A 27195-nucleotide genomic window follows, 5' to 3' on the forward strand; every position below is an offset into this window, starting at 1 on the left:
GGTATTGCATGCTTGACAATTTACCTGGAAATGTGTGTATTCTTTGGCTTCCTGTCTAGATATGTAGTAGTAAAAATTCTTCCAGGAGAAAAAGAAGGAAGAAGAAGGGGAAAAAAGTGCATAGTATTTGCATGGAATAAATTAATGTGCAATTCACTACCAAGCCTCTTTGAGACCCGTGAACATCGGTTGCTTTATGATTTTCACTTGGACCATTCCTACAATGGCAGTAGAAAAATAAGAAAATGTTTTATTAGTGCATGAGTGAATGTCTTTTTCAGTCTGCTAATGGGTAAAAATTGTGTAATAATTTTCACATGGAAGCTGTGTCAACTGAAAACAGAATTGTGAAGGTTAAATTTGAGTCAGATTTAAAGGATAAATGAAATTCTTCTTGTAAAACAAAATTTCCATAGGGATGCTTATTACTTATCAGTATATTGAAGATGCTAAATGTTGGGTTTTTCTTGTTTTAAATGTTAGATAACAGGCACTGGATTATTACTTTGATTTTACTCACTTGTATTACAAATAACTTCTTAAATAAGATTTTTTTTTTTTTTTGTAAGTAACATTTCCTTTGGTTTTTGTAATTTGCTCAATTATGTTTTGGCTTTCTCTGTGTTTTAGTATGGTTTTTTTTTTTTTTTTTCTTCAGAGCATATGAGCTCAGTGTACCTCCATTATTGAGCAGCATTGCTGGTCATTGAATCATTGCACTACAGAAATAGTTTTCTGTTGACATTTTAAGAAAGTTGCTCTTGAAATGTTGCTTGCGCCTTTTAATAGTAGCATCAATGTTTTATGAAAAAAGCGCTTCTCTGCAGTTGCTTTGTGTCTCTCCTCTTCTCTGAACCTTCCTCAAGCTTCCTTTCCTCACCAAGACCAGACCACCTTTGCCTTTCTCTCGGCTGGTTCAGGAAACAACCCCCCTGCCAAGCCCTGTTGATGCACCCCCCTGCAGGCAGCACAATGTGCAGTGTACCCCACAGCATGTGTTTTGGCCTTTCCTAGGCTGCCCAACCTCATTTGCCAGAATGCAAACTTAAGGTTTTGTTGCCATTTTTTAATGTGTGTATTCAGTTTAATCCTTTTGTATGGGTTGGGGTTTTTTTTTCATGTTTTCATCAATTTTTCTTTTCTCTTTATTTGATCAGTGTATCTGATTGTACCAATGTCACCAAGATCACCTCAATCTTCAAGATCACCAAGATCTCCTTACTCACCACAGTCCTCTCACCCGTATAACTTCACTGTACCTGAAATATTCATATAGCTCTCCCTTGTGTTTCTGTTCTCTTATCCCTTCGTTAACTTCCTTACTTTAGTTTTTTATCCTGCTGTGTATTTAGATCTACTATCTTTTAGTATCCTCTTTAGGATCCATTTCTGTTCTTCATTCTTCAACTAGTCCATTATTGTTCTCTGTGGTTAAATTGGAGGTACATATTAGCAACACTGTATTTCTGGTATTGTGTATTTTTATATAAAAGCATATTAAAAATGTGGACCTGTTTTAGAAATAATATCTACTGACAAAAAAAAGTGGCTGTCCTATGTTATGATCTACTGCTGTCCTTAAAATCTGTTAATTAAACATTCAAATTAAAAAAAAATAAAAAAAACCCCCTTGGAAATAAAGACTTACACAATATGGCTGCAAGAGATTGTCTTGTATGTAAAGGGACAACCACCCTTGTCCACATTTGATTTATTGCATGCTCATAAGACAATCTGCTATAGCTTGAAAATGTTTAAAGTGGCTGCAAAAGCAATTGCTGAAAACTTTACAGACTATTAAAAAATAGTCAGAAGTACTGGCTTCACTGTACTATTCATGGGCAGTACTCATTCTTTGTTCCATCTCTGTAGGACCAAGTAACAAAATCTCTCAGAACTGCATTGGTTCTTATACACCTGCACCTCCTCATATGTTTCATACTGTATGTAACCCATGAATCATTTGGCATTTGCTTATTTGTTGCTCCATGCTTCATCCCAGTCAGTCCAAATGTGCTGTCTTCCTTAGGTTATCCCTCCATTCAAGTGGAACTGGAAACTCCCACTGGGTTGCGCTTCGTGCCGCCCACCCCTTTCCACCAGGACGATTTCCTTAGCGACACCTCTAGCCTAGAGTCACCCCTTAGAACTCCCAGTAGACTGAGTGACGTGTTAGTGACCTCCCAGGGACACGTAGATGGTACAGCAGCACCGCCAGTGGTGACTGAAGAAGACACTTCACTGGATGACAGCAAAGTTGATTTCTCAGTGCCTAGAGAAGGAACACCTAAAGATATTTCCGTAGGCGAGAGCCAGTTGGAGGAAGTGGACCTTAAGGATTTTCCGCGGTATCTTGGTAGTTATGGTGGGATATCCAAAGATGCTAAACAAAGGCAGAGTGAAGAGACTAGTAAAAGAGGAGTGAGGACTGAACAGCCTGAGAGAGAGAAGTCTGGTACTGATGAGGAGATGACGGCAGAAAAGTTTAAGTCTCTGTTTGAGGACATCCGTCTGGAAGAAGGAGCTGAGTCTGAGGAGATGACGGAAGAAAGAGTATGGTCAATTCTTAAAGGTGTTCAACAAGCAGAACACGAAATGTCTTCAATTACAGGTTGGCAGCCTGACTCCTCCAGCGTCTCCGAGGCACCGACGTCGGGGCGCAGGATAGGCGGCAGCCTGCTGGATCGCTTGGACGAGAGGTGAGCACCTCCGTGTTGCAGTGTGCGTGTCAGCAGGCTTCCCACGCTGCCTCGGCCACCAGCAGCAGGGCAGAGGCTGTTCTCTGCTCTGTGAGAACAAATGTGTGCACTTACATATATATTTGAAAGAGAAACTTGATTTGGCCTCAGATATATTTGTCTTTAAAAATGTGTGTTTATCAGGTTTCATTCTCGATCTAGGCATTTGAGAAATATTTTGTATTATCTTCAGCAGGTAATAACTGCTTTTCATGGTCTTTATCTTGTGTATTTCTATTTTCATTTAATCTAAGTGGTGTGTAGATGTAGCTGGAATCAAGAACATTATCTGAAACTGGGATACTACGTTACTCTTATTTTTTGAGCATCTTTTTAGCAGTCATCCTTTCCATTTGCATCTCTTTGCCTTCCCTCAGATAGTTGTTACTTTCCCCATAAGCCAGTTTTTGAATTGTCACTTTTTATAACGCTTGCCTCAAGCGTATTATATCATGCTAATTTACTAGACTTTTAAAAAGCTAAGGTACGAGGCAGAAGAAGGTAAGAATGGTGATACCAAACCCACCTAGTCCTGGATGTTGGCTCCCAGCAGTGACTGCAGAGGATGCTCAGGGAAGGAGAGTGGATGTATGTGCTGTTTCCCCCTGCACTCCCCCAGGCTTCCCTTGTCTTTGACATAATGACCTGCTGAGAGGGATGCTTTCTATATATTTATCCTCAGTGCATTTCTCTTGCATGAGCTTTTCCAGCCTGCCCTTGGACCTCCTTAAGCCTTCAACATTCACAGTATGTGTTGTCCTGTTCAGCCCTACCAGTGCCCACTGAGGGGCTCCTGTGATCACTAATTGAAGGAGCCAGGTTTGCAGGAGCTTTAAATCAGCACAGAATGATTATCTGCACAGTGATCATTTGTCTGTCAGCAGTTTACATCCTTTTGCGTCTTTGACTCAGGATGTTTTAAGGTTCAAGGTAGCATTAGATACTCTCTTATCGAATCCAGTGGGAATTTGGTCATTGCTTTCAGCAAATTCATTGTCTTTCAATAGTGTAAAGCACTTGAACTACTACTGATGTGGTTCCTGTTGTTAAGCAAGTGTCATTATTCTGCATTTTATATTGTGTTAAATTAGTAAAATAGATCACTTTTGGAAGTAAAAAGGCTTCCTTAAGAAGATACCAGTTTCTAGCTGGATGAGTTTACTTGCTGTCTTTCATAAGATTTTTGCCAGCGAACAGCTGGCATATTTTCATATGTCAGCATTACACAGTCATAGTGTTTATCAGAAAGTGAGCAAGAATACAAAGGAAAACTGTTGATCAGAAGTGCAGGTTAAACCTGTCCATAGGTAATCTGAGGCAAAATTCTGGTCAGCTTTCTATCTTTTTGTAACCTTCCTTGCCTTTGGCCCTGCATAGTATTGAGAATCTGAAGTGTCTAAGGACTTACTTGCAGATAACAATATATTTTAAAAGGCATGACCTATCTGGAGTACAGATATTGTACTTTGGGGGAAAAGTAACTGGTAATTGCATGGTAACAGATACTTTCATCACTTCCTTGGTTAGAGAGCGGTTTAAAAATTAGTGCCTTGAGGCTTTAGCTCGTGATTATACAAGAGAACTGGTAGGTTTTGTGTATTGTTTTTTGTCTTTTTCCTCCCCTTCTCCAAGTGGAAGGAGATTACCATAAAACATTTGGTCTTGTTTCCAGTGCCCACCATATTTTCATTGCTTCTGAAATGATGCCATGATGCAGAAGACGAGGTTGTTATATAGAATGATGTCTGCAAGTGGAGTCTAAAATTTTACTTTTCTCTGTGTGCAACGTATGTGCTCAGACTGAAGGCTCAGTGAGAGGCTTGGTGCTTTGCCCTTCTGCCTGTGATTTAAGCCCTGAACAGCTGTCTGTTGCTTCTGCTTTTTCTTGTAGTTTGGACCAATGTCGGGATTCTGTTACCTCATATGTCAAAGGAGAAGTAGGGAAGCCAGAAACAAATGGAAGCCTATCCGAGTCCACATCAGAGGCAAAAACGAAATCCTACATCCAGGAAGCTTTAAATGATGTGGGAAAACACAGTGACAAAGAAGCCCTGAAAACAAAGTCCCAGATCTCAACTGGTACTGATGAGCAAACATTATCATCAACAGCATATCAGAAATCTTTGGAAGAGACCAGCAAGCCAACAACAGAAGGCAGCAAAACATCTGTGCCTGTCAGTGTGAAGAAGATGGGCTGGAGTACTTCTGAGGATGGCAAGCCAAGAACAAGCATCCAAGAGGAGGAGGGAGCAGTAATGTCTGAACAGAAGGTACAGTATGTCCTGTAATAATTAACAATGTGAGGAGTCCCTGTTGCTTGACATATTGGTTGACAAATTTTTTTGTATGACTTGTAATGTTTGTGACAGGGTTAGGGTTTGGGTTTTGTTATCTTTTTAATTTTTTTCAGTTTATTACTGAATTGGGAAAAATGGAAGTTACTGGAGATTTATATTTGTGTTGTGAGCATAACACAATGGGGTGGAGTCAGGATAGGCAGAGGAGCCAAGCAGGACTGCACAATCCCCTCCCGGCCTGGCCCTGAGCCCTGGAAGAGGTTAGACCAGCTTCTGGGACCGCTGTCCTGCATCACTGGGGGACAGGCCCTTCCCTGCCATGACACAGCACCTATGCAAACAGTGCCAAACAGCTCAGCTGTCCTCCATCTGTTTCCACTAAGGTGTTGCCACTGGTTTCCCACTCTTCCTGTGGCATTGAAGCAAATGCTAGGAGCAAAGAAATATAGGGACCCTTCAGGCCCTGTCCTGTTCTTTGTCCCCAACACTAACTGCATTTTTTTTTACTCTGTTATTTGCAGAAAAATAAATTTTGGGTGACATTTAATCTCCTCCTTATGTTTTTTCTTTCATGGCCTTGTTCATCCCAACTGCAAAGTCCATCCAGCTGAGAGGGATCAAAAGATTTCCAAACATGTAAAGCATTTTTCCAGGTGGTGGTTCTTTCTCCTTAAAATACTGCCAAGGGGCTTCTCTTCCTTTCTACCTTGCCTGACTCGTACACCCTTAACTGCAGAACCCCAGTTATAAGCTGCTTTCTGACACTGAAGATTTTGATAGCTTTCTCAGTTGCTTCTATTTATTTACCAGAAGCTTAGAAGTAAAGTTGGCTCAAGGAATGGCTTGTAGCCCAGTAGCTGCGTGTGCCTCACACCCCAGCAGTGCGAGGGTCGCCACAGAATAGACCTCAGGGCCAGCAGGGAACCAGGCTGAAAAGGGGAATTGCAGAGTTTCTTCCACATTTTTCTCTCTGCTGAGGTTGTCTTTTCTTGGGCATAATGCAGGAGGAGATTACAACTTTTGGAAGCAAGGTGTTTCAGTAGAATTGTTTCTACATGATATCGGGGTTTTTTTATTATAGCACAATAAAAATGTTGGCTGTGGTGGGCTGCAGTAAATCATGCAGGTTTAAATTAGTTCATTTTAAACTATTCTTTCGATTATACAACCAAGAATTCTTTTATTAGATGGTAACATAATCAGTCTCAGCAGCTATGCAGCATATGATTGTTATTATCTTGTTATTAGTTCGTGACACAGTAAGATCTTTCCTAATGTTCACTAATTACTGGAATACTTAAAAAATGTAGGAGCCTTTGCCTTCTTCTAAGGCAGTTAAAAGGCAGATGGCAGTGTTCCTCAGTGTTTGTATGCTTTGGGCAGGCCTCAGTCTGGTGGTGCCATGCTCTGATTAAGTCCATGTGTAGATGCACGTGCTGAGGGTGTGCTGACACGCTCCACTGACCCCTCTGCATTCTCAGCAGTGGGAAGATAAGTTGTCACCCCCTTTTTGTGCTCTTTACTGTTGGATATCCCATCTGGATTAAGAATAAGCAAGTGCTTTCCTTGGGCGTGCTCTCTGCACTACTTCACTTTATCGGTAAAGGCTGATAATCTTATCTACTGAATAACAAGTCTTTTTATAGGCATGATCTTTTAATAAACTGGTATCAGAAAATAATGTCATTTAAAAATGTGGGTCTCTCACCCAGCCTGAGTGGGTAAGAAACTAGCATCTGTTAGAATGACAAGAACTGCTTCTATTATTTTGTTGCTATTTCTTCAATAATGCCTTCTTATCTAATTGAACTTCTGTAAGTTTAATTACTAGCGCAGTCCAACTCATGGTGAGACACTTCATGTGCTGTCATGAAAACAGAAAGAAAATTTCAACTGCAGTCTTCTGCAAGGCATTCTTCAGAAATGCTCCATAAGGAGAAAAGTATGGAAGAAGCAGATTTATTTCTGTGGAGAAAAAGGGAGAACAAACTAAAACAACTTGCCAAAGTAAGATATTTTATCCATGACCCATTTGGAAAGAGCCAGGAAGCAAGAGTCACCCACCTGCAAGAGAAGGGCTGCAGCAGAAGCAGTGTTCTGGCACAAAGTTTGCACCAAGAGATAAGTGCAGACAATTGATACTGGTCTGACGCCTGGTGACGTGGATGGAACAAATCCTTGGCTTCATCCCAAGTCCACATAAACATTTACAAAAGCAGTGCAGTAATGGTGTAGGTCATATAATTCTTTGCAAATGCTCAAGCATCAGATTCCAGTGATCTTTCTAAATGAGAGGAGCACAGCACAGTTGCTCTGTTATTCCAGAGAGGATGATGTCCAACACATGGTCAAGGTGACTCTCAGTGTCAGAATTCCATCACAAATAAACCACTTAAAGCTGTTTATTAAAAATATCTCTCCCTCTAAAGCCTTTGTGCCCTCTGGAAATCTTCTGCTTTCTTGTTACTTCTTCAGGAGAGGATTGGTTTATAATTTTTTGTATCTATATTTGACTAGTGCCAGAGGACTGCAGATGAATTCTGTCATCCTGCCCTAAATGCTTTTTGTTATATAGTTCTTTTTCTCCTCCACCCACCTATGCCCACTCTTATTTTGCATATAATTTCTGAGAAATGCTTCTTGTTTAGGACGTCTTGGGCCAGATTCAAAAAGAGAAACAGACATGCAGTTCTCAATATCCACTATTCATGATTTTAAAATCAGTTTCGGGGGGCTGTCATTGAGTAACAGAGAGGAAATTTTCAAATTTCTGTGCTCAGGAAAAGGTTCAGCTGAGTATCATGGGAGAAGGATCTCTGCCTTGCATCCATCACACACAGAGGTCTGAAGCGCTTTGTCAGGCACATGCACACAGAGCTGCTCAGCCCCAAAGCTGAGCTCCTTGGGGGTCAGAGGGGAAACACCAGGGCTGGCAGAGGGTGCCAGGGCAGAGTAGACGCCTTTGGTACCTCCCAGCACTGGGCTGTGCCCCCTGGGCTGAGCTCTAAAAGCTCCCTTCTTGAAAAAATGCAGAATGGTTGTGCTTCACACTGCAGTTTTGCCACTTACAAAAGCAGATAAATACTGAGCAGGAAAGCCATTTACATGGAGAAGTTCTTCAGAAGGGCTATTTTTAACCTTCTGTGTGGAGGTGCTTCACCGAGTCTTCCTTGTGACTGTCTTCTTTTCATTTATTAGGGAATTCACTTCCCATACCTTGTGAATCTGTAAAACTTGTTTGAAAGAGTAATTTTTAGGAGAAAAAAGATTCCGTTAGTTATGACACGGTTTAGGGGGCTTTTTAACACAAAATTAAAAAGAATTGCATAAGGTTTTGAAATTTCACAGGTCAGATGCATTCCAAATACCATTTTCTGAGACTTGAGAGCTGCTGAGATATTCCATAGCTGGTGTAATTATCAGGTTACAGCATGCCAAGGAGCAAAAGGGCCTCCTCCCATCATGTACTTCAGCAGTGAAACTGCGAGTCATTATGTACATAACAGACAGGGAAAACACTGTCCGTGATAACCTCTGTTTCCTTCTCCTAGTCCTGATCAGCATGTTCTGTCTTGCAAACGTGCTGTTCAAATGTACTAAAACTGCATTTATTAGGAATGTAGTGACAGTGACAGTGAGACTGAGAGTGATTCAAGCTCAGATGAAGAGCAGAGAATTACTACAAGAGTTTACCGACGGCGGTTGATTCTGAAGGTACTTTGTGATTTGCGTTCTTGAGGCGACGTTGGCATGCACGTGAGTTTGGTCTGCTGTGTCAGAACGTCAGATTTGGCATACTGAAGCTCCCCTGGTAGTGTGTTTTCCATTGCCAGTATGGATTTATAACACAGTGCTAGGTGGCCTTTCCTCGCTTAACACAGGTTTATGGGTGTCTTCTGCTGGGAAACAGCTGTGCTGCATGGAGTGCTGTGTCCTTCACTGCCACTGTAGTGCATGGCATCTTAAAGACTGCAGCTAGATGCAGCATGTTGGTCTCCTGTAGAGCAAATATGAGCCACAGACAGAGATAGGTAACTATTTTTTTTTTCTGCTGTTGTCTTTAAAGTATTCTAAGTTACAAGTTAAACATTTGCAGGAATACACAAGTGGGATATAGGAAGTATGAGGCACGTACTCTGGTTGAGACTTGTGGTCCTAAGTGCTTAATGTTTTCTGGAAAACCTCAATACAGCAGATGATCCTCATTTTAAATCTACCAAAGTTAAAAAAAGTCTTTGCATTGCCTTCAGTGGGCTCTATTTAGTATATTTATTTACAGTTAGCCCTTATTTACAGCACAATATACTTTATATACTGATAACATAATCATATAAATAATTGCATTTGCCCTTACAATATTTTTTTTTGTAGTCATACAGGACAGCATTATTTTTCTGCAGCATGTAGCATGAGGAAATAATTCTGTATCAGAAACCATTATGTAATTCCTCAGTAACTTACAGGATTTATTAGATTCTTATTAGAAAATCATATAGTCAAGCCGTGAAAAAAAAAGATGGGCACCTTAGTGTTATTACAGCACTAGTGCAGTTTGCCTAAGCTGTAATTGTTACTTCAGGAATAATTTGTGACATTTCAATTGCACATATCTGTATCACTGTTGCTTGTATGCTTTGTGGAGAGGAGTCTGCACACCACAAAATGGACTGCACCTCTTGTGTAATGTGGGTGGCAGATAGGCTGCTCTGCACAGCTGCCAAACAGTCCAAGGTGCAGATGCTTTTGGAAGAGGCAGGGTGACTTTTCTGGCTGCCTTCACCACGATTTCCTCAGTATACCCGTGGTGCTTCCGTTCGGGACAAGCCAGGAGTGGCAAAACTGAGCTCAGCAGAAGTGAATGTTTTGTCCTATCCCCCATCTCCCCAGGCAGAACCTGCTGCCTTCCGTGAAAGGCCCTGGGCAGGTCAGAGTCTAACCCTTCCTCAGTAATTGCCCCTGCAGATAAGCCCTGACTGCTCAGCCTTAGGAATGTGGTTTCTGTTTTCAAACGGGGCAGGCGGCCTGTGGGCAAGTACAGCCCCTCCAGTGCTGCAGGAGTCTGGTAACACACAAAGTGTGAGTGTGCTGCAGTTTCAAAGACTGCATAGTTGGCCTGTGGCTAAGGGCCCCCACCCAATTTATGTCTGAACTATTTTAGTGTCCGTTGGTTTGCAGTCAGGAAATGTTGGAGTAGAAGAGGGGAAAGTGTGTCAAAGGCAGCTTTCTCTTGCTCTCCGAGTACAGCCCCTGTGTTTAGAGAAAGGCACAGAAAATTGGTTTTAAGTGTGGTGGTATAATTTGGAGTAGAACTTTTAATGTAGCCATGATGAAGCAGCATATTGAGTGTTGGAATCTGCAGCTGGTGCAGAGCCAGTGGGGAGGGTGTGCATGGTGAGTGGAGGCGGCTGAACCCGCGCTCTTGGGAACGTGTCTGAGCTCAGATGGATTAGAGCTGTACCTGTCTCTTGATTAGAAAATACATGTGATTCTTTGGTTATTTTCTGATCATTTATAGCTTCTTTTTTTAGCCCCCACTCTGCATCTCAAGACAAGCTTAAAAGAGAACGAGAAAAAGTTTGAAAGCAACAATCATCAGGCCTTTTAGAGAAAGAGTTTGATAGTGGAAACAACCGTTTCGATCAAGTAAAGTTTGTGAAATGGTGGTATGAAATGGAAAAATCAGGATTTAACATTGGTAGGGATCTGGACTTCTTTCTGCATGTTCACTTTGGGTGAACTGAAATCTTTGTGAGAGCATGTGCAAACTGAGGAACAGCTCCTCGATCAGGGAAGAGGTCTCAGGATGTAGTGCTCAGAGGCCTGGAGCAATGCTCTGAGTCTCAGAGGGAAAATAACTCACACTGCTGCTGCAGGGCCCCCAGCAGTGGCTGGGAACAGCAGGTTCTCTCTCACCTGCCAGTGCCCCAGTGCCTGGCAAAGTGGGTGCTGTGCCTGACTCCACAGCCCCGGAGCCCCTCTCTGCCAGCTTATGTCCAACAGCAGTGGGGAGGGGATGGGGGTGTGCTTGGAGCCTCCACTGAGCAGAGCTGCACGTGGGAGCTGTGTTGTTTTACTGTGGCCTTTATTAATAGGATCACAGAATGGCTTGGGGTGGAAGGGACATTAGAGATTGCTCAGTTCCCACCCCCTGCCATGGCTGGGACACCTACCACTAGACCAGGATGCTCAGAGCCCCATCCAGCCTGGCCTTGAACATTCCACAGGTGGGTCATCCACAACTTCTCTGGGCAACCTGTGCCAGTGCCTCACCACCCTCACAGTAAAGAATTTCTTCCTAATATTAATTGTTCTTCCTGGTATTCATTACTGCCTGCTTGTTGCATTAAAAGCAACAGAGGTACTCACACAGCCTGCAGGCATAAAGTTTGCTGACACCAAAACCTTGAGGATAAATTGAGTCCCGTGGAAGAAAGGCTTTGCCATGTGCCTCCACAGGTACTGTCAGGGCTGAACTGCTTCATTACCTTTGCTCTTCTTTCCCACCTTGTTTTTGCTTTCCGTGCCACTCTGCAGTATTGCTAACACTATTACTTCCATTTAACTGCTGCCTTTGCTCTCTGTCCTGGCCCAAATATGGGGAAAGGCTTTCCTCTCCCACGGAGGTATTTTCCCAGCAGTCCAAGAGCTGAGTCCTGTCAAGTGCTCAGCACTCTAGAGCACATTCCCATGAGATTTAGCACTTCAGAGGGCTGAGCCCATAAAACCAGACAAGCAAGGACTGATGCCCATTTCCACATGTAATAGGATCGTATTCTAACCTCAAGGTAGTGCAGATGTTTTTGTTTTTCTTCCTTTCCCCTCTTGTGTTCACGTGGTAGATTGATGGGATGGGGCATTGCAAAAGAAATGGGTTTATGGTAGTGCAGGAATGTGAGCAATTAGCACACAAGGGAAAAATAAGAGTGTTTGCCACAATGTGCACATTCAAAGCCTGATCCAAAGCTCCTTTTATTCAGTCATGGCAGAAATCAGTGTCCAATTTTTCCTGCTTTTTCAGAGGTTGTTAAATCTTTCATGGATACAAATTTTTGGCTAAAGCTGTTGTAGTAAGATTCTTGCCAAAAGGCTTATGGTAGAATGTAATGGAAAGTAAAATATATTTCTAAGCAGTGGTTATTCAAATCTGATGTAATTTAGTATCTTGTACTTTTGCTATTTCTTGCCAATTTTTATTAAAGTTTTGTCCCTTTCCATGCATTTTTCCCATGAAATGCCCCATTACTGATCGTGGAGGGTTTGGTTCAGCCTGCACGGGAGAAGTGGCCTGAGCAGCAGTTAGTCTAACTAGAGCCAGCAGCTCCCATGGTCTTGCTATTAAGGGGAAGCTTATTTATGGAAAATGAAATGTGGCCATCCTGTAGGTGATAAGAATTAAGTGCCTGTGCCCTGTGTGGGGAAGATGGGAGGCATTTCCTTTTGTGTATTCAGCTGGGTACAGCCTCTCCACTGCAGTCCCTGTCTGGCTGGAAGAGCTGCAGGTGAGTGCCCTCACCCTGTCCTGCCCCATGAGAGTTGGAGCTGCCGGCCTCAGTAAGACAAGAGGAAGTAAATTAAACCCCAGACTGCAAGTGCTATTCTGAGGGTGCTCATCACGTTGTCCTCCATGCCACACATGCCAGACCTGTGCCCCAGCTCCCAGTAGTGGACTACACTCTGTCCCAGTTGCAGCACCATTTGCTCTCAGGCCTCTCTGCCTTGCCTGTTGTTTTGTTGGGATTTTTCTCCCCCTCCTGTGGCTTTAGCAATACATCTGCAAACAAGCAGCTACAGACTCAGCATGGGCGCAGGCGGAGAGTTGTGGCGTCTGATTAACAAGGTCTCCCTGAGAGGCAGAACTCACTAATGAAAATGACCTTAATGGAAGATGTTTGTTTCTCCTGCCACTGCCACAGAGGCTCGAGACCCCAAGGAGACTGAGGCACAGCTGCTCTTCGTGCATTACAAGAATGTGATCTCGAGGCTGAAGGGATTATGTCCTGATGCTGGCTTAGGCCAGTGAGGGAAGAGGCCTGAGCGCTCTGTACAGCTCCTGTTCCCATTGCAGCATTGCCTCTGGTCCTTGGCAAAATTAAATATTTAGGATCTTTCCATCTTGCTTATTTCCGCCTGCCTTTTTATCCATGTGGGTAAGACACATCCAGCTGCACCACCTTTTTTCTCCACTGTTACAACAACACTAGATGTATGGGAGGAATAAAAGGGACTATTATCCCTCTAGTAACAAAACAAACATGAAAGAAAACCAGAGCTCTGACAAATCTACGGTGAACTTTGGCACAATACTGCAGCACCGACTGTATAACTTCATTTATCTGGAGGTCCCTGGGAACACCCATAATGTGCAAATAACTGTAAAGAAAATCAGTGGAGCTGGCAGAAGACTTTGAGGAAACTGCTCTTTGCTTCTCCTGCCCTGGAGAGCAGCAGAGAGAGAATAGCAGCTGGTTTGGGCAGGACTACACTCCAGTGAGCAGGGTGACATTAAAGCACTCTGCTTTGCAAAGCTTCCTGGCATGTTCTGGAGCTGAGGCTTGCAGACTGCAGCCTTTGTATGCTTTAGTCCCAGGGATATAACTGGGCTTCCAGTAATCACGGTATTAAGTTTTCTCCCTGCCTTTCTAAAGCTTTTGGTATTGTGACAGTGATTTTGACTGGTCAAGGGTAAAATGAAACCCACATAAGTATGATGCAGCGGAAAGAATTTTGTTCTTTAGCTGTGACGCAGATGCACCAGCTTTGTGTTTAAAAACAGCTTTTGTTGACAAGGTCATCTAATGTGCCTTTCTAACCCAATGCTGGTTTGAGATCTTACAACTAAAACTGCCAGTGGGTAGGGATTTTTTTCCTAGCAAACATCCATCTTTATAACTGCATAGGATTAGGAAAGTCAGTAAATCAGATCTACCTCCTGCCAGTTGTGAGCCCTGCTGCAATTTGTTTAACTACCCACCAGCAATAGAATTGTGAAAGCTGGATTTCACGCGTGCTGACTGCTGAGTATTTACAACATTTATTCCTTAAATTGTGCTTAAAGGAGCGTGTAGCTAATTAAAACCCAAGATTCACCACACCTTTAAAACTGCATTTTCTTTCAAGAGACATCTTTCAGTGCAGCAGTACACTTTTCATCTTAAAGCCGAACACGGTAATTCTCGCTAGGTTGTTTTAAGGGATAACCTTGCTCATAGCTGCTGTAAGGAGTCAAAGAACCAGTACACGTAAGTGGTGTTGGTGTGCCAAGTAGTCTGGTGACCTTGCTACTGACCATGTTATTTTATTTCTGGTTTTCATGGGTTTTGTTGTAGTGCCTTTGGAGATCCTGCTCATGAGAGGGATCCTTTGTTCTCCATGGGATGTCTGAGCCAGGGTTCCCTCTTGCTCCTTAGGGCCCTGTGTTGGAGCCCACTGCGCGTCTCTGAACCCGCATGTGGAAGGCCAGGAAAGAAACTGTGCAGCTAGTTCCCCATCTGCTATGCATCTGATTAAAGTATGAAGTCTCCAGAAACAGTCTTTCCCCCTCCTATCTCTCTGTGAGTAGGAAACCCCACAGGTTTCAGTTCCCAAACCCTTTACCCAGTCACTGCCTCCTGCCTCGCAGCAGTCCCGTCCCGTTCTTGTTTCTGCCGCCTCGCTCATGAGAAAGGAAGCAGCCGGCTGCTGCTGGGGCCCCACTCGCCGCAGGGACCAACCTCGCACCTCCCTCCTCCTGCACGGAGCCTGGGGCAGTGCTCAGGCAGGTGTATCATTCCTCCTTCTGGGACCCCTCTTCAGAGACCCTCTAGGGAATGAATTGTTCAGGCTCCATCTGAGGGCTTCAGTAGCTGTTTGTTCTGCCGTGCTTTTGTAGGGATGCCACCGTTCCCTAGCCTGGGCACCTCAGCTAGGTCCCCGCAGCCCCAGGTGTGTCTCAGGCACAGGACATCATCCTTATGTCCCTATGCAGTGGAATCTACGTGGCTGTGGAGCCTGCCCTTCTCTGGGCAATGCTTCCTGAAGCACCAAACTTCAGCAAGTTGTACAGTTTGCTAACAGCCTGTGAAAGCCTGGGGAAAAAGATGTGTAAAATGTCTGAAACTGTTCCATTGCTTAATTATCGAGTGGTGACTTCGGTACAGCTTTCAGTGTGAAACCAGCAGAAATTCTGTACTTGTGAAGAATGACAAACGTGGCCAGGGGCTCCACTCTGCAATACTCCCCCCTGGCTCCTGCCCACTGCAGTCCTCCCCAAGCAAGGAAAATGGAAAAGCTTGGCTAGAAAAGACCACAAATGGCTTGTAAACAAAAGGAAAGGTTTGTTTTGCTTAGAGCTTAGAAATAGCATACAATCCTAACTTTACAATGTACATATTGAAAAAGCTGCGTTAGTAGGGAAAACGGTTTTAAAAAAATACACATGGCATCACTGTTACTTGTTTGTTACAGAGCAGTGCCAGGAGCTTGTGTAGACAACTGTGTAGTGTATAGACTGCAGTAAATAGAAACTGTATTTGCCCTGTGCTGTTCAGTACGTGGAAGCATTACAAAAGCTGTAATAATAGTCTCCTTTCAAATATTATTTTGTAGTTAATATTGTTATAACATGTTTTATACAATGTTTCTTTCTGCTTCCTCCCTCTAGTTGTAATTTTTCCGTAGTGGTTTGAGGGTGAGGGGAGAAGAAAAGTTTTAAGGACTTTTTTGTTTGTTTGGGTTATTCATTTACAAGTGGAAATTTTTCATATGGCCAGCTACATTATCATTATGTTTGCCTTACTTATATGAAAGATATAAGCACAGACAATGGATATTTTTGAAGCATCAAAAGCAGTGCTTGCTTCAGCACCCAGGTTTGGAAACATGACTTTGTGAGGTGAAGTTAGCAAAGTTCTTCTGGAACATAAGCTCAACTGCCAGCTAGGCTCAGACTCTAAAGTCATGTCATTTATTTATGATTTGAGCAATAATTCCTTAAAGTGGAACTAAGTCACTGGCATAGCAGTTAAGAAACTGCTTTTGCATTTATTTACACTGGTCTTATAAATTGCTGGTACTACGAGAAGTGATGGATGGAGTGCTCCTGATCTCAGTAAGTCATGGACCGAGCTGCTGAGGCTCTACGGCACGGTGGCACCGTGCTGGGCAAAGTGTCACGTAAGATAACTTCCTCCATTTTGTAAGTGCTGAGAAGTCTTGTCTGTCTTCTGTGTGTGTGTAAGACCTCGTGTTTAGCAAGCTGTAGGCAGAGCTGTCTTTTTAAGTCCCAAACTTCCCCCATGTTAGACCATGTATCTGTGTGTGCTGGGCACTGAGAAACTGTGAAAAGCTAAGGGATGTCTGATTGGAGATTATATCATCATGAATTTGTGCCTCCATCTCATAGGACTCAGACTGACCACTAGATTTTGTTGCCCAGAGAGCTTCCTGACATGCTTTAGTTAATAGGAGCATTGTGCTAGAAGCTCCCTGCAAGCTTTAAGGGAACATTTTGTAGAATAAATGCACAGATATCAGCATTGCTAAATGATCAAGGCTTTCATACAATTCGTGCGACATAAAGCAAACTGTTACATAAAGTTGAAGCTAGCATGTGCTTGTTGCTTGGATTGGTGTGGAAATATGTGTGGGTTTGACAGAATATAGGCTCTATTGCTAATCTTATAACACGTTCTTTAGGGTGAGGAAGCAAAAAACATTCCTGGTGAATCTGTAACAGAGGAACAGTTTACCGATGAAGAAGGCAACGTCATCACGAGAAAAGTAATCATGAATTACATCACTGCTCTGAGTCTTTGCATTCAAGTAACTTCTTTTAACATACTTTCTCCCTTTAGAATCTAGGAAAAAAAAATCGATGCTTTTCATGTATTGCTTCCCACAGATCACCCGGAAGGTAGTAAGACGCGTTGTTATCCCCCATGAGAGGAAAGTTGGTGAAATGGTAATGCACCGGGGACTACCAGGAAATAACAGTAGGCGCAGAGGGTTGTGTTACTGCTAGAAAGTGCTGCTAAAGGGCTGGAGGTTTGCATTTAACAAGAAGCCTTGGCAAAAAGTGCGGTGCTTGCAGTTTTTGGCAAGTTGTGTGTTGGGGTCACGGGGCAGGGGCGGTGTCAGGGGGGCCTGGCTGAATTCTGTCAGCGCAGGGCATCAAGGTCTGTTTCTGTACAGCAGGCAGCGGGCCAGAGCCACGGGTTTGGGGCCTGGCTTGTGCCGTCAAGTTGAGCTGTGTCTGTGTGTTTGGTTAAGCCCTTGCAGAATCTGTGCCTTACAGCTGCAGGTGGATTGTGTGGCCTTTCCACCAGCCCAAAGGAGTGAGCTGCAGTCTGATCCCAGCGGCCTCTCGTTCACCTGTGTGGTACCCCTGGCACTGGGGACTGAGAATTTGCAGGATTCAGGGCAATGGGAACATACGCAAGCAATGGTATCCTTTACAAGCAAGCACCAAGACAGGATTTTGTCCCTGGTGATCAAAATTGGAAGCCTTCTGCAGGGCTGGACTATGTCCAGCTTTATCACCCTGAAAAAGAAAGGACAGTGGGAAGAGTAGGACTGTTGCGTGCCAGCACACCCCAGCCCCTCTTGCAGAGGGCTTCAGTGACAGGGGCAGGAGTGGGGAGGCTGTGCCTCAGCTGTCCCAAGGAGGCCTTGGGGGAATGGGCATCACCTCTGGAAACAAATGGCTTCAGAGGAGCTCATGCCTTCTTTGCCAGCACATGGTCCTCAGAGGTCTCTGCTCCAGTAAAACTGTCATTGGGGCTAATGAAATTCTTGTCTGAGTGAGAACAGATTCAGAGAGGAAGATAACAAATACTCTTTATCTTCTGGTAATAAATAAATTTAAAAAAAAGAAAGCCGGGGACACACATGTCACAGAAATAAGAGAATGGAAACAAACTTACTTCCATTCCCTCTCTCCTAGCTGTTCATGAGGAAAAAAAAATCCTGCCCAGCAAGGGGGTAACATTTTCAGTGTCCTGCACCAGATTAGATTAGTTGGAAACTACAAATAGTCACAAATACATCAATGCAGATCACCTGAGGGGTAGATTCTGCCCATAGCCACACATAAACTGATGGCTTTCTCTGATGTGAGTGAGGCTTGTGATTACTGGAGAATTTATTTTTAGATAATTATTGAGCTACTTTTAATGAGCAAAGATGAACTTTATTTTGGGGTTTGCTGTTTTAAGGACTCTGAAACCTGCACTGCTCGTCACTGTCATTGGTTTTACTTCTGCGCTGCTTCAGTGGTGGTTTTTTGCTGGCTTTCTTCCTCCTCCCTTTATTCTGTTACTAACCTGCTCACTTTAAAGCACAGATGTTGTGAAACATCATTAGAGCAGCCACAGCCTCTGCTGTTGGGAATGCCCAGCAATCCAGCTGACCTGGGAGGACGGTTGGGAAAGGTGATTTTTCCTTGTCAGTGGCACCAGCTTCCGCTGCAGTTGGCAGCAGGGGCTCAGCCAAGGACTGACTGCCAGCCAGGCACCCCAGCCCAAGGGTCAGGCTGCAATTGTAGAGCTGTGTTTTCTACTTGAAGATGATATTTCAGACCTGTGCTTTTGCAGCTCAGCAGAGTGGATAAATAGATTGTGCATATCTTTGAAATGAAGTGTTAATGTGATTTAACTGCTTTTTACTTATCCTGTTGCAGCAAAATGTGGAGCCTGTTTTGGAAGCAGGTTTACAGTTACGAGTGCTCTCTGCAGACTGTGTTAATGTTTATACTTTTTTTTAAAGCAGGGAGAAGCTTATAAGGTTAAGACAAAGAAAGAAGTCAGACACGTGGAGAAGAAAAGTTACTCATGAAAGCTGAAAGCCGACCACTGAACGGTCAGTGTGATCAATTTTCTTCCCTTGTTGAAGGCTTTTGCCAGCATGGGGAACAGCACCTGGGCTGCACAAAGGCTTGCCTTTGCTACCCTGACTTTTCTTTCCAGCTGCAGAGATGAATAGCTGGCCCTTGATCTTGTGAGCAGAAAATGATCTTGTGTTCATGTATAGAAATTAAGCTTTACTTCTTGGAAAATAAAGCAAAGCAATACTCAGGCATGTGCAAGATTTCTGGGAATTTTACAATGTCTAGTGTTTGTAATCCATAGAACTTTCTACCCCTAAAAACTTAAAACACAAATAGTAAAGGAGCTGTACACAAATAAACCTGCTAGGGGTGAAATGCTTCTTCCACTGTCAGACGTGATTTGAGGGCAGTTATGCTAGTCAAAGTCCTTTTAAGTGAAGTGTCTCAATATTTGCCAACAAATGAGCCCTACCAACTGTTTCTTGTGAATTTTATTGATCCAGCCCTAAGGATTGTAGCCAGCCAGCAGCTGATGGTATAAGGGCTTCCCAAGCTAAACCCAAATGCACAGACTACGACGCCCTTGCAGGGGGCTCTCTGAGGACATGATGGAGCACCCTGAAGCCAGAGGCTGCTTTGTCTCCATGACACAGCTGCAGTCACAAAGAGATGTGCCTGTAAATATGGGAGGAGCCTATCCACATCTATCAATGCTGGTCCATCAGTCATGGCTCCAAGTGCCTAGGTTTACCATATAGTCATGTCTTTTTTTCTGCTCAGAACTTCTCTTAGCTTTGTTGGGTTTCAGGAATTGGACAGAGGAAGAGTTTAGGAAATGCAAGACTCTGTGTTATCCTTTTACTATACATATGGTGTAGGGCTGACTGTAGGATTTAAGAACAGGATAAACAGGACCTGGCAAATAGACCAGATAGTGAGGAAAAGGACAGACAGAAGCAGAATCTCTCCTGAGTCACCAGTCCCTTCTGACTGATGTAAAAGTAAGGTAGCCCCTACAGCCCCCTGGCCCTATAGTGCCATTTGAAACAAACAGCACTCGGTGTGTGGGATCTAGCTGAGGGATTTATGGGATCGAGCCCCGAGGAGCAAGCTCTGTGCGGTGACTGGTGTGATTTCAGTATCTGGTAAGCACCTACTGCATCCCCCTGAATTCTTGCTTTTACTGAGACCCCTCCCATGTGTGTTAATAGAATAATACAGCTTCACGTGGCTTGCTGCTCAATGTACTCATCAAATATTTATGATTTGGAAAAGGGAGGTGATTCTTTTGACACAGCTTTCCCCTTTATGGAGCTCAGGGATATGGGAGAAAAGCAAGCCAAAGCTATGGCACTCCTTGTATGAAATTGTGTCCTATGTTGGGTCCCGTGCTGCTCCACTGTCAATCTGCAGGGGCAAAGCAGCAGAAATGTGTACATTCAGGCACTGAACCCCATAAGCAGTGCAGCTAAAGAGCCTGCCAGCATACAAGTTTGATGCAAAAGACACCAGGGATAAGGGAAAAGCATTTCATTTTAAAATGAAATGACATAAATAAGGCAGCCTTTGCCTAATGTATGAAACAGAGTCTGACCTTCAGGAAGCCAGAGTCAGAGCTCCTCAGAACCAGATTTGCTCCCATGACTGCTGATGCATTTCTCCTGGGATTTCCAGTAGGCGAGTCTTCCATGCTAGAGTCCCTGAGGAACTCGGAGAGTCTGCCTTAAATAATGAACCTTTGCTCAGGGGGGAACTTTGTCCTGTAAGTTGAATCTCTGTGCTCCAAACTTTGATAGGATAAGCATGACCAAATGTGCACTAAGTAATTATGAACCTGGTCAAGAGTCGATTGAGAGCGTTTAGTTTGGGTGCAGAAGTGGATGTATTTGCACAGGCAGGGGATTCTACAGAAAAGCAGTTTGTTTTGTAATCACAAAAGACAAAAACAATCCTGTTGAGGAGGCAGAGGTGGTTCTTTTCTTTGGAGTGTTTGAAAAAAATCACGATGTTAGCTAGGTTTTGCTGTGAAAATGTCCTTGTCACCATGGCAAATAAGCCCATGGTGAAGCATGGGTTGAAAGGAGAAGCCAAGAACTCTTGCGTGCAGTTCTGCAGTACAGCACGGTGTGAGCTGGTGTGACTGCTGCAGTGGGAACAGGCGGCTCTTAGCAGCGGGACAGATTTATGACAACTGTGGATGTGGGCAAGGACAGGTTGCTTTAGCGTGGAAGGAGACTGCGAGTGCTCCTGGACCTGTGACCTGATTAGTAACCAGGCACGTCCGTGCCAGCCCGAGTGCCGCCGGCGCCGCGCCAGCCACGCTCCCGAGCAGGCTGCCCCGTGCCCAGGTGCCGGAGAGCCGCGGGCCTTCCAGCTCCCGCTCGCTGGTGTGGTTGTGTTTCTGCTTCCTGCCCTCTCTGCTGTTGTACAACAAATGTCACAAACTTGCTGTCTTTATGTGCATGGCTCTGGTTTGAGGGGTGAGAGAGCAGGAGCACAACCCTGTCTCCTCCGTGCCGCTTATGCAAGCCAGGCAGGAGATGGATGGGGCTGCTCCTCGTCCTCGCTTTTGTCCTTCACCAAGCCTCCTAAAGGCTGGGCTCTGCATTCCTGGCTCTGCCAATCACATTCCCTGAGCAACTGGCAGAGGGGAATGTGCAAGGAGAGCAGGTTTTCCATCACTGTGGGGATGCTTGCACACAATGAAGAAAAACGTGCCGTGGAAGCAGCAGCTCTCTCGGTCGGGAGATGATGCTGTTCCTTCCAGGATAAAAGAACCTATTCCTTGTCATCACTGGATCCGATGAGCTCGTGCCGTGTCCAAGGTGATGAAGTGCAGTGTGCTGCAAACATATTTGTAAATCAGTTCACAAGCAGTGTGGACATCTGCAGCTCCATTTTCCCCTCATGCGGGGAGCTCAGCTAATGTCATTGCCTACCTAGAAACTGTGTGATTTAGCCTACTGCAGAATTCCATCATGCCAATTACAACTTTTCTGTTTAGTCAGGGAAAGGCATGAAATAGATTCTTAGAAGATATTCTTAAATGATCTGTTCTCTGTTTTCTTTCCACAGAACTGTGTGCTTTTACTGCCAGTATTCTAGAGGGACACTCACGGAAGAAAAATCAACAGGAATTAAACATTCACCTATAAAAGTGTGCGTGTGTTTGCTGCTTCCCCACATTAACCGCATGGTTTTTATGCAAAAAGAAAAAAAAACAAACAAAAAAAAAACCCCAAACAAAAAAATTAATTTAGCATGAGCCAATTTACAGAGCATGGAAATTCACGTTCATTCACGGGATTGGAGGGTGCGCAGTTACCAATGCAGTGTAAATACAAGATGCCATGCTGTTAACAGCTTCTCTCAAGCAGTTTGATGTCATCTCAAAAGAAATAAATTCCTGTGGCCAGAGAGGATGTGCGAAGACGAAATGGTTAAACCATGGAAAGACACTAAAAATACTAAAATCCACAACAGCTCGCCTTATTTTTCTTGGACCCAAACTGTCAGGGTATAAAACACTATTTGTTTCTTTTTTAAACATCGATAGTTTTGCTGTAAATAAATAACACTGTATAAATTCTAACAAAATAGAATAAATGTTGATAAGGCACTGCCTTTTCGATCACAAACAGAATATTGCAAATGCATTGAGCAGGCTAGGTGTCTCAAATGGCTGCACCTACAGGGATATTCTGGGTGTATCTTCACAGATTCTTGTATATTAGCAATTATAATGTTTGTATATGCAAAAACGCTAGCTTGATTTTAAAAAAATCTTTAAAATCTGCTGCAAATTTAAATGATTCCCAAAATGAGGAATTCTGTAGTTCTGTGAAAATTTTTCTTCAGAGTACTAATATTTTGATGCATGTGTTTCACCTTATTTTGATTAAATCTTTTCCAGTTTTGCAAACACTATACCGCAACATGAAAAATAAGATTTTATCTGTAAACACAAAGCCCTTCATCTAATATTTGTTGCTGTTGCCAATTTTTCAATGAAATGACCTAAGACCCATAACATATACAGTAGTTGCATTATGGGGAGGGGGGTGCTATCTGTTCTCGCTTTATAATGGGGGTAATGCTTGCAGCTTTAGAAGTGGGTTGGTGCTCTAAGGAGCACAAGTTTGGGATATTTTTAAATGAACTGAAGAGAAATTATTAGCTAATAGACTGGCAGCACGCTGTAAAATTATTACTGTATTGTGTACTGGCTATAAGATGTAGAATCTTTCAGTAAGCCAATCATCTGTAATCATCCTAGCAGTGTAATATTAGGTTGTTAAGGCTGCTGTGTTTTAAAGGGCATTTTTATTTGGGTTTTGGTGAAATACTTTAATTTGTTGATTATATTCATATGGAAACAGCATTCATTGATAATAGCTCTAATTACATATGTATGAAAACAACAAACACTGGATGATCTAGTTGATTATTTAAGCATAAAATAAATTGTGTTAAAACTCTTGGATAATGTGTGTTTGGCAGTGTTCTTGTACCCTACAGACATGAAGCTTCGCAAGGCCAGCTGTTAACTGCCCCTGGCTTTCAGCTGCTTTTCCTCTCTGTTTTTTTTTTGTCTGATCCACTTCCTCATCTTCCCAGTGTGACAGGCCATCGTTTGGCAGGCTCTCCCCAGGTCGGGGCAGCAGGGGGAAAACACAGCAGCCAGCAGCACATGCCCAGCAAAGCTAAGGAAAACCCATCTCCCTGGGTCAGAGATGTGGGGAAAGGGCCAGTGCAACAGGGGGATGTGCAGCCCCTTCTCCAACACATGTGATCTCTGGACTTCCTGTAAATTCTTTTGCCCTGTCAAGAATCAGGGAAAGCACTACCAAAAGCAATTTTCTTCTCAGTGTGCTAAGTCAGAGCAGTAACAGACCTGCTACCCACGATGACATTAAAATGTATATGCCCTGTATATTGCGTGCACTTTGTATATTATGGGTGATGGAGCACTGCGTAAGGGATGTGGCCAAAACAGAGGTTTGTAGGCAGCACCAGTACACACACTGCTCTGAACTGCAGGTTTCTGCTCGGGTGCAATAAATACAGTCTGTTACTCAGGGATCGGTTTTACCTTGCTTTTAAGGCAACATGAAGATGAGGTATTTCAGCCCAGCTTTGGCACCTGAGGAATCACCACTGCTACAGATCCACCTCGGTCTGCTTGTTGTTATCTGCTGGTCCCCACAGGAAGTGGTCATCACCTGGGGTCAGTCAGCAAAGCTCTCCTGACTGTGATGAACAGCACTTGGCTTCAGGAGAATCTAACAGGTTGGTTTGTCAGTGTCTCTCAGTTACTAGGGCCACCGCCTTTTGAAGCAGGGACAGCAGATGAAGTTTTCATCGTTTCAGCAGCCAGTCTGTGTTGCAGTGCATGTTTTACCTAGGTCAGGATACTGCTGGTACAGTGCTGATGGCTCAGGTCCTTATGCCAGAGCTTGGAGGACAAATGCCACTTACAGTACCACTGGAGAACAGCCGCGTCTCATTGCAGTTCACAGTCCAACAGCAGTGATCGTCCTCCTGCAGATCTCGCCGTCCAGATGCCTCCCTCCCTTCCTTCGAGTATCCAGACCAGCTGAATGAGAAAGAGTGTTTTCAGTAAATGCTGTGAGATGTATATCATGCCTGTACACTTGGGAGCAAAGGCTGTGGTCACAACCAGCAGGAAGGCAGGACTGTAGAAGAGCCTCGCCTCAATCTCTAGCAGAATCCAAAAGGCAGCATTTTGTTTGACTCATCCCTTCCTCTGCCTGGTGCTGGTGTGGAAAAAAGCTGTGACTGTACCTGGAGTGGCAGCTCTGGCAGGCAGCAGCGCTCTTTCTGTAGACAGAGAATGAGGCTGCCTGTGCAGGTAGCAGAGGTGTGTAGGTGAGTCTCGACAGCTCTCCTGCCGCTGCTGGTGGTTTGTGTGGCAGCTGCGAGCTCGGGGAGCGGGTCTCGAGTGTGACAGCACACGTGGGTAGCTGCCGGCTCAGCTCGGGGCTCCGAGGGTGCTCCGAGGGTGCTCTTGCAGCACGGCCCTGTCACGGGCAGCACTGGGTGTCCGAGCAGGCTGCGACCACGGCAGACGCCTCTCCTGGGCCAGCACTGAACGTGCCCAGCAGGGCAGCCCCCACCGCTGGCAGGTCCCAGTCCCCAGCTACTGCTGCACGGGCACCTGTGTCACAGCTTGCTTCTCTCTTTGATACAGAGAGACAACAGAGAACAGAACTCTGTAGCTAAATTCACAGAATTTAAAATTCCGTATTAAATGCTGCACAAACAGGATTTTCTGGGTGTTGGTTTTGTTTTGCACTGAGTGGTTCCAACAGTAGCTCAGGGTATTTGGGAAAAACAAGGTTGAAGTGTAAATGGTCGTTTGAGAAGGAAAACAGAAATCTTGCCAGAACTAACAAACAGCACAGACAGCTCTGGAGTGAGGACCCTACCTAAATGTGCACTTTTGTCTTTTTTTTTTTTCTTGTTTTCCTCAGTGAGAACATTCTCCTTAGAGGCAAAATTTTCAGTCATGGGACTCTGATTGCATCTATTAAAATAAACTTGATTGCTAAATACAGCGTTATTTGCATCCTTTGATATTTGATTTAGCACTACTTAATAATGCTCCAGGGTATCCTACCGTACTTTTTCCATTTCTGGAAGAATACCAATTGCATTTTATTTGTGGCCAATAATAATTTTAATGTCAGAAATTCTAAGAGCTCCCATAGTGCAGAGCTGACATTAGTGGGATAAGTGGCAGTCACTTGCAGGATTGCAGCACCCTGCTAATTAATGCTTATTTCCTGGGGGTTGTTTAACACAGGCTTTGTCTTTAGCACACAGTGTGCAGGAAATCGAGGTGCTCTTCTGGGGAGGTCACTGCAGCCTGGGATGCGTGGCACATGCTCCCAAAAACCTCTCCATGCCCTCTAGGGAAGGAGTTTATAACTGGGGCTTCTTTGAGCAGGACCAAGATAAGAACAGTTGATGAAGCTCGTTGAAGTCCATCAGTGGCAATTTTATCAAATTTTTATACAAACCCAGTGTGAGCAGCTTGGCCTGGAGGAGCTGTGCCAGCCTTGCAGGGTTGGAGGGCTCTGCAGGGGCAGCACGATGGCTTTGGGCCAGCCCTCTCTCCCCAGGGAGGGGGTGCAATCCAGAGGGCCGGGACTTGCCTGGCTGAGGCTGGTGCAGGGATGCTGGGCAGGGTATTGGCAAGGGGCTGGGTTGTTGTCCTGACCACTTCATGATATATGCAAAAGCTGCTGCTGATCCACTGCATCCTTGGCCTTGGGGTCACGTGTGGGGATTGCCAAGGAACAGGAGGAGGGGGGGAACGCAAACAGGACCTCTGTTTTCAGGACAGATCCTACCAAACTGGGGCTGGAGGAGGAGGAGCTCCTGGCTCAGCTTGCCTCTAACCCCTGAGTGAGCAAGGTAGGGAAAACATGGTCATAGTGCAGAAGAAAATATTCCTGCGTGGTTGAAAGTACAACAGTTTTCTGATGGAGATGTCGACTCTTTAGACCCAGTCTGCTACAAAATTCTTGACAGAAAAAGTAGTCCATTACTGGGAGAGGAAAAGGTTAGTGAAGGACAGAAATATGAGCTGCTCAAGGCAAATCTATGTATGTGTCACATTTTTCATAACTGCTGATGCTAAAAACAGCATGCAAATTGTGCATGTCGTTATTTATTTGACCCTAAGTCCTGGAGGAAGACAAAGATTTATAATAAAGTTTTGTTGGTACTTTTCCCACCACAGTAATGTTCAATTATTGAGAGCTATTTGGGCTATAAAACAGCAAAGTACAGCAATCCAATTCACCAACTTCCTTGGAAGGCTTCCAGGGGCTGGATACCATTATGACATGGCCAGACCAACAGAACCAACCTAGTACGAACTCTGAAAAAAATACCCTGGGGAGAACAAGGATACAAAAGCAAAGGCCCAGAGCTGAAGATGCGTTAGCTACTGGTTGGCTACCACAGAGCACATTTTCAGAGTCAGATACTCTATCCTACCAAGACACTTCTTTCCTAATACATCATTCTGATTAAGTAATTGTTGGTCAGAAAAGCAAAGCAGCATGACATTATTTTCATCTGAATTGCTTGTTAGAAGACATGTTTTAACTTGCCTCAATTGTTGCCTTAATCCACAATAGTAGTGATTTGGGTTTCTTCTGCTCATACAAGTATCTTTCAAAGCTTTGTCCCTTTCTACAACCTCTCCACATAAGCACACCATTTCCCCCTTTTAACCTTCCCTTATGTACAGGTCACATTCTTTTTAATGCTACTTCAGTTTATTTTCCTAGTAGTATTTGTCATTAATTGCATTTCATGCAACTTT

General features: G+C 44.1%; 1 protein-coding gene across 2 annotated transcripts in view; it reads left to right on the plus strand.

Moving 5' to 3' along the window:
- ANK3 (ankyrin 3) overlaps window positions 1-23322 on the plus strand; it is a gene marked incomplete at its 5' end in the record, with an annotated part of 290725 nt that extends 267403 nt beyond the window's left edge. The window contains 7 exons of one of the 2 annotated variants that reach the window (XM_082286216.1): window positions 2030-2699; window positions 4630-5008; window positions 8651-8749; window positions 16709-16792; window positions 16914-16973; window positions 18776-18868; window positions 21912-23322. In XM_082286216.1, coding sequence (XP_082142342.1) covers window positions 2030-2699; window positions 4630-5008; window positions 8651-8749; window positions 16709-16792; window positions 16914-16973; window positions 18776-18844 — 1361 coding nt within the window. In that variant the 3' untranslated portion in view covers window positions 18845-18868; window positions 21912-23322. The remainder of the gene's footprint in view (window positions 1-2029; window positions 2700-4629; window positions 5009-8650; window positions 8750-16708; window positions 16793-16913; window positions 16974-18775; window positions 18869-21911) is intronic. The other variant, XM_082286215.1, reaches the window with a different exon arrangement.
- Between the last annotated feature and the right edge of the window lie 3873 nt (window positions 23323-27195).

Source organism: Coloeus monedula, assembly GCF_965178545.1.
Source record: "Coloeus monedula genome assembly, chromosome: 8".
NCBI lineage: Eukaryota > Metazoa > Chordata > Aves > Passeriformes > Corvidae > Coloeus > Coloeus monedula.